The sequence below is a fragment of the Lampris incognitus genome, chromosome 2, assembly GCF_029633865.1.
Source record: "Lampris incognitus isolate fLamInc1 chromosome 2, fLamInc1.hap2, whole genome shotgun sequence".
NCBI lineage: Eukaryota > Metazoa > Chordata > Actinopteri > Lampriformes > Lampridae > Lampris > Lampris incognitus.
In genome coordinates, this window is record NC_079212.1 from 46,811,261 (window position 1) to 46,819,141 (window position 7,881).

The 7,881-nt window shown below is 46.0% G+C and overlaps 1 protein-coding gene across 1 annotated transcript in view; it reads right to left on the reverse strand.

The window, feature by feature from the left end:
• cpne9 (copine family member IX) overlaps positions 1–6,704 on the reverse strand; it is a 126,038-nt gene extending 119,334 nt beyond the window's left edge. Inside the window, exons 1-2 of the mRNA XM_056299852.1 lie at positions 6,610–6,704; positions 3,921–3,961 (exon numbers count right to left, since the gene is read on the reverse strand). Coding sequence (XP_056155827.1) covers positions 3,921–3,961; positions 6,610–6,689 — 121 coding nt within the window. The 5' untranslated portion in view covers positions 6,690–6,704. The remainder of the gene's footprint in view (positions 1–3,920; positions 3,962–6,609) is intronic.
• Positions 6,705–7,881: the final 1,177 nt, after the last annotated feature.

Consider the following 7,881-nt stretch of genomic DNA (forward strand, 5'->3'; position numbering starts at 1 on the left):
AAAAAATGACGCCATTAAAGACTGGATCGGCAAACAATGGACCAGTCAAAGTCAGCTACAAAGAGGAAATAGAGATGAGCTTGAAGTCTTGGTTTGAAAATGTCAACCGAGCTGGCCTCGGGGAAGAGCGTTTGAATGGCGGGGAGGGGCGGTGGGAGAAGGCCGTACCTCCAGCTGATATTTTATGAACTCTTGGGATTGATAAGGAGCCATCGTCTTGTGAGCAAGGGTGTGTAGCAAAGTGTGAAGTGTACTAGTATCAGAGGCAGGGCGATGCGAGGCCATTCAGGGCTTTATAATCTGCTCTGACTTTCAACGGCCAGCGAACAGGGAGGCCAGATAAGACCCACGCCGTGTGATCATATCTTCACGTCGTATCAGAGATGCTGGCCGAAGGCACGCTGCAAAGGCTCGTGGTTACGCTGATGAGACCTTTGTCTTGTGAGTTTAACGGCCTTGTTGATGGCTGCTCTGTTTGTGTGTGTGTGTGTGTGTGTGTGTGTGTGTGTGTGTGTGTGTGTGTGTGTGTGTGTGTGTGTGAGTGTGTGTGTGTGGAAATGCATGTTCATGTGCGTTTGTTGTACAGTCTGGGTATTGTGATAGTCTCACTCAGGATCTCTCTCTCTCTCTCTCTCTCTCTCTCTCTCTCTCTCTCTCTCTCTTTCTCTGTCTGCCATGGAGACATATAGGTCTGGAATGAGACATTTTCACCTTCTCTGCTCTCCGTTGACAGCAGAGACGGCAAATTATGTTTGATTCTACTACCTCCATTGCAGAAAATGATGCCGTGGCTTCATGGCAAACAGACAGCCAGAGTCATATAATGTACACCTCCTGTAAACAGTGACACAGTTTTGAATAACAGATTGCGGTGTGAATGTTATAAAATGTTTTCCATATCCTTTTTTCTCTTTACCTAGTCTAACATCTGGCTTTAGAAATAACGACTGAAGCGGGGCAGGCTAAGCTAACTGCTAGCCCATGCAGGCCGGCAGTTCAGATTACACCGATGGCAGTCTGGCGGCGGCCTCGCCTGGCCTTGACTGTGTTTTTAGTGTCGTGGGGTGGAGCACGGGGAGGTGTGTCGAAGGTGTCCGGCTGGCAGAGCTGGCGTTGGATCGGCTGGGGGAGCCTGGTCTGCTGCATCCTGTGGACCCGAGGACCACGACCCTGACTGGAGCTGCACGCGAAGAGGAAACACCGAGGGCGGTCTGACAGGACGCGGAAGCAGGGCAGGCTAAGCTAACTGCTAGCCCATAGAGACCGGCAGTTCCGACAGCCATCCTGGCTGGTGTTCGTTCTCCTGGACAGTGATTTTTTTTTTTAGTTTAGATATATGTATTAGTTTGGATATATGTGTTCTTGTAGTTATTGTCGTTTTTGGATATGTGTTTTTGTGTTTATGTTCCACTGCTGTTGGCCGGGGGGGATTATATTCCATTTCATGTGCGCAAGTGCATGAAATTAGAAAAGGACATGGACTCTATACAGATTCATGCTGACTACAAACAGGTAGCTCCTAACAAACCAGGGACTGAACCCTGTAACATCAGAATTAAAAGGAGGAAATTCCTCCGGTTAAGCTGTCCAGGGTCAGATAAAATTGTAATTTTTCTCACGCACAAGAAGTCATCGAGTGTAAGAACAGCAACCTTTGTGTGTACAAATTAGATATATGGCTGTAATACGGTAATAATTATGGTAACACTTTAGTATGGGGAACATAAAAAAACTTAATTACTAGTGAATTAGTAATGATCAAGATGTCACTTTAGTATGGGGAACATATTCTAAGTAACAAAAACTTCATTTACAGTAATTTAACACTATTAACACTTGTAGTTTTGTGTTTTGTTATGTAAGAACAGACCATATTCATTAAGTGTTAGTAAGGGAGAATAACTCTTCTTGTGGTACTACCACCTTATAAAGGCCATACTAAGCAAAGCATATTGAGATGGTACTACTAATAAGCAATACTTCTGAGGTTATAGAGGGAAAACTCATAGTTAATGGCTACTGGTTGTATAATAAGGCCATGCAGAAGAAGGCATTAATGAGTACGTAATAATGACCAATTAAGAGCCAATATGTTGCTAATTTGCATGCTAATAAGCACCTAATTAATGGTGACTACGTTCCCCATACTAAAGTGTTACCATAATTATTTAATTAGAGCTACCTATTGCTTTGGAATGAGCCAAACGATGAACGATATTACGACCCTGGAAGTTAATTTAACCAAATTATCTACTGTCTTACACTCACAAACTGCTTTAACTCAGAATTACCAGCGTCCATGTGGTTATACTGCTGAGCTTTCCCTCTCCACCTCACAACTAAATGACATTATAAGCAACTGTTCACATACAAACAACAATACAGCTACTGCAATGCTAAAGGTCTGGTCACGTGGCAATTCAGTTCAGCTCTCTATGTTTGAAGTGGAAAAAGAGTTTCATCGGATGAATGAATTAATCTCCTCCCGGTACACTGTCAATGGCCATTACTTTCCTCATGTTGCAGAATGGTATCCTGTGTTGAGTATCTAGAGATGTCGACACTTGATTTGCACAAATACAGCATATGAGGTAGGTTAGCTGCTTGACAACTTATGCAGCATATTACATTAACGTCACCGCAGATGTTGAAGGTATATTTTTGCCAGCTAATGAAAAAAAATAAGATGGACAGGTGTATTCAGATTGTATGGATAGCTAAATTTACTCAAATCACACCATTCCTCACTAGTAATAGTCTAACTTGTGACCTCCATTAGGATAAAATTAGATAAGAGCATTTCCTTCTCTCTTGTCTAAATTGTACTGTCCAACGCTCGGGCATTAGTTTGCATTGTAAGCATGATAAATGTCTCTGCATGCTTCCCTCCCTCCTACACCTCCTTCTGCACTGATGCTTTTGTAAAGGAGAGAGTCTAGCTCAGTCTCTTTAGAGTCTTTACTTAAACCTGCTATGGGGAAGTTCTGTATTTTTGGACCTTTGGACACAAGTGGTAGCAAAAGAGCTTCGATTTCTCAGAGATCTCCATTCAGTCTCCGGTGCATTTGTTTTGAAGAGAAGAGTGAGAGGAGTGGCGGCGTTTCTGAAAAGCACCTGTGCACAAGATACAGAGCGGTGAGGTGACGTATCTCTACTTGTGGCTATGTATCCCATCTGTGTGCCATAAATCGTTTCTTCAGGTGTTGCGAGGAATCTGACCCATCGACCGACATAGCAAACCCCCACCATCTACTATAGACTGCCCTCATCCAGCTTCTCCACCAGACTCCTGGCTCGCCCTACCTTCAACCTGGACTTCTCAGTGCCTGCCTGGCTCTCCCCTTACTTTATATTCACTCCCACTCCCTCGCACTCTCGTATTTTATCAGGACGACGTTGCCACCCACCCCATGGCCCTGACCTTCTGAGCTATTTACCAGTGTGAACGCAAGAATGGTCCACCTTAAATCTTTATTGCTTTAATGTTACTGCCAATAGCACCGCTGTCGAAATCAGGTGTGGAGAGAGACTAAAAACACCTTCGCCGATGACATCAGTGTGTTATTTGCAGTAGGCCACAAACTCAACATCAGATTATGCTGAGTATGATCTCTGACCAGAGGTTATCGAAATCGTCTCGTTGCAGCGTTGGATGTTGAATGGCACAATCTGTACTCCCTCGTCTCTCCGGGGGAGTAAAGCTCGTGCTATTCAATACTTTCGTAAAGAAAGACAATACATTTCTATAAAAGTGACATGGCACATCTATAAAATATCCACGACAGCAAATGTGTTTAAAGAAGTTGCACACACTATGAAGTAAAAAATGACAAAAGTTCTTCTTAAAATAAAGACGGCTGTTGTGTTGTGGTTATCAGTACTTGACTGGCCATGATAGACGGCAAAACGTTAATACGTACCCGGATCAGACTTGGAGAAGGTGTCCACGTCCAGCAGACTCCTGTGGAAACAGATAAAGCAGACCGTTGCCTTGTTTCTTTTTCTCTTTAGACTTTGTGCATACAACTCGTTCTGCTTTCAAAAACACGTCCTCAACAGTGTAGTGTTGTCGCTTTTTTGTGCTTTATTCTTTGGACTGTGATCCGTCTGAGACTTCTGAAGACTGAGTTGGCACCCAAAAGCATCTTTTGGCTCACAAGAGGACTAAAATGGCACCCAGGATGCATCTGTAAAAAATCTCATAACAAGGCAAAGCCAGTCAAATGGAGGTTAGTAGCCATAAAGGGCCACTGTACATAGAGTTTTAGTTCATATGTAATCTGTGGTCACGTGATTATTGAAAGGGTTTGAACAGTCTGACAATTTCATAACAATCTAAAGCATCTGGTCTGTCTATATAGTATGGATGCTCCACCCTATGTGATGTCATATATTTACATGTCATGATTTCAAATCTGAAGGCTTTAACCTAAGCCCTCTCAAATTCCAGCCATAGAAGGAACTGCTCAGACAAAATACCTGTATAAATTTGAAGATTAGCAGCCTTTGACCAAGGTCAAGGTTATTTTATTCAACTATCCAAAACCATCTATTATTAAATTATTATCAAAATTATTAGGAAAATAATCTTTTTTTTTTCTGTGACCTCAAACAACAGTTTCAGGTCACAGAAAGAAAAAAAAAATTTTTTCCTAAAATTCCGCTGAACCCCACTGATCACTCATTTATCTTCTTCAGCGACCTTTCCAACTACCCCGGATCCCACTTTCTCATCTTTGGTTTGTCTGACTCGGATGTCTGGCAAAATCAAGTCTCCCTAATCTCGCAGGACTGGGCTGAAGCAAAAGCCATCAGAGACACAACCATTACTCAATGACCGGATGGGCATCCGGCAGTGCCAGCAGTTTCTGACTAGGACTCTGTGTGTGTGTGTGTGTGTGTGTGTGTCTCTCTCTCTCTCTCCCCCTCTTTTTTAGAAATCAAGACACCATAATAGGCCGGCAGTCAGTCCAGAGCCAGACAGACCGGCTGACAGTCAGCCGACCTGAGACTGATCAGCCCTGCTGTCTGTGGGCAAGGCTGCCAGACAGCCAGCCTGCATGTCAGCAAGCAAGCCCAATATGAGACAGTGTCACTTTTAGCTGGTCATTACCCACTGGCACGCAGTTTCTAGGTAGACCACAACACAACACAACACAACACAACACAACACAACACAACACAACACAACACAACACAATACAATACAATACAATACACCTATTGGCACATGGACACATAGTGTCTGGATGGAACAGAGCAGAAGAGAATTGAATTTATTTATTTACAATTGTATCTGCAAAATAGATACCACAGTTGAACTGTAATGGTGTGATACGCTGGCCTACACCTGCAAGTGTTAAAACACACTCTCTCTCTCTCTCTCTCTCTCTCTCTCTCTCTCTCTCTCTCTCTCTCTCTCTCTCTCTCTCTCTCTCTCTCTCTCTCTCTCTCTCTCTCGCATGCATGCACACACACATACATGAATCTGCTGGAAGGGGTGGATGAATCAACTAAAACTGAATCTAAATATTATATACACATAATAACCTGCCCGATCGACGCCCGGTTTTTTGGGGAAAGTGAGAAGTCGGGGGCCGTCTGTTCTTAATCTTAAAGATGCACATTTAAAACGGGCTGAATGGCATTAAGCACTTTAGTTTACTGTGGAGAGTCTCAAGGGCATCGAACGCGCGACGTTAAACAGCAGGACGCGGAGGACGCGGAGCGCGCGCCCACTGATATATGAATCGCGATGGTGATAGCGATCGACGGAGGGTGCCGAGAGGTCTGTCGGGTCACATGTGTTTTTAGCGGGGGGGGTATGCGGGGGTGTAAGTCACGGAGACAAACAACGGACCCGGACGCAAACCAACGTACACATGTTGACGATGATGATGATGATGATGATGATGATGATGATGATGATGATGATGATGATGCAGGAATTAAAGAAAGGTATTGAGAGGTCTGTCGGGTCACATGTGTTTTTAGCGGGGGGGTAGCGGGGGTGTAAGTAACGGACACAAACAACGGACCCAGACCCAAACCTACGTACACGTGTTGTTGATGATGATGATGATGATGATGATGATGATGATGATGATGATGATGCAGGAATTAAAGAAAGGTATTGAGAGGTCTGTCGGGTCACATGTGTCTTTAGCGGGGGGGGGTAGCGGGGGTGTAAGTCACGGACACAAACAACGGACCCAGACCCAAACCTACGTACACGTGTTGTTGTTGATGATGATGATGATGAGGATGATGATGCAGGAATTAAAGAAAGGTATTGAGAGGTCTGTCGGGTCACATGTGTTTTTAGCGGGGGGGGGGGTATGCGGGGGTGTAAGTCACGGACACAAACAACGGACCCAGACACAAACCTACGTACACGTGTTGTTGATGATGATGATGATGCGGGAATTGGAGGGAAAAAGGTGCAACTGCGAAGAAGATAAAGTGGCAGTTCGCCGCGATAACAATTAGTCGCGCTGTCTAAATCTGTACTGACGCAACGCACGTGCTGTGAAACAGCAGCCAAAAAAACACGTCAAGGGGCGCTTCTAAACGGGCGCACGTGCACACCGGGGTGACGTCTGACCTTACCGGCAGGAAACGGTAACTTCTATCTTGGTGGCGGGGACTCTGGTGTTGAGAGGGTCGAAATCGCCGATTGATGCCATCATCTCCACACTCACGACGCCGGCGCGCTCCGCTAACAAGCGTCCATACAGAACCCCTCTCTCCCTCCTCCTCCCCCTCCTCCTCCTCCACCCACCCCTCAAAAAACAAAAAAAACAAACAAACAAAGAGGGGGTCTGCTCATACGCAGGCGGGCCGTGCGGGCGATAGTAGAACACTCATGGCGGTCTTCTCGGGGTCTTCTCGGGGTCTTCTCACCTCTCCGAGGAGCAGGAAACTAAGTTGCTACGCGGACTGAAAGTTCATGTTTCAGTCACCGAGCCGTGCCGGTCTGGAGGCTGACGCGAGGCGCTCGGAGAGCAGGTCGCGCGCTCGCTCGCTCTCTCTCTCTCTCTCTCTCTCTCTCTCTCTCTCTCTCTCTCTCTCTCTCTCTCTCTCTCTCTCTCTCTCTCTCTGCACTGCATGCGGGAAGGTTGGGTACGTCAGCGTGAGTGAGGGCGTTGAATGAACTTGAGCGTGTTTTTTGGATTAATTCACTTGTTCTCTACTGCTTTCACTTTTCTTTTCTTTTCTTTTCTTCTCTACATGGTAATGTGAGGGAAGTTTAATTTTACTTCGTCGTTGGTTGTTGGAAAGTGACTGGAGTGGCTGGTGGGAGGTTGGTGGTGTTCAATATGGCGTCCCTCCCCGGTGAGGGCTCGCCTCCCCTGTCTATCAGACACGGGGTTAGAGTCGTGGTCGACCCGCGGTACACTGTGGAACAGGTTCTCCTGGCTGCAGGAGAACAGGTCGGCTATGAGAACATCACCTACGGCTCTCGGATGAACAAAGCCGTGGTGGCTTTTCTCCGAGAGGAGCGTTTAGTCCACCTGTTGGTCGAGAGGGGCCTGGTGCTGGACGATCTGTTTGTAGCCGTCTCGCCATTGTTTGTGCCGTCGACACGTGTTACCGTGTCAGGCGTACCTCCGTTTATCCCGAACGAGCTCATTGAGAAAGAACTGGGTCGTTTCGGGAAGTTTGCTGGCGGGTTCAGAACAGTCCGTCTGGGTTGTGGCGACGCCAGACTGCAGCATGTTAACTCCCTGCGGAGACAGGCCTTCATGTATTTGAATGATCCCTCAGAACATCTACAAGTGTCATTTAAGGTCAAATACGAACACGGCTTCTACACTTTGTACGCGAGTTCTGGCAGCATGAAGTGTTTTGAGTGCGGCGATGTCGGCCACAAACTGCCCG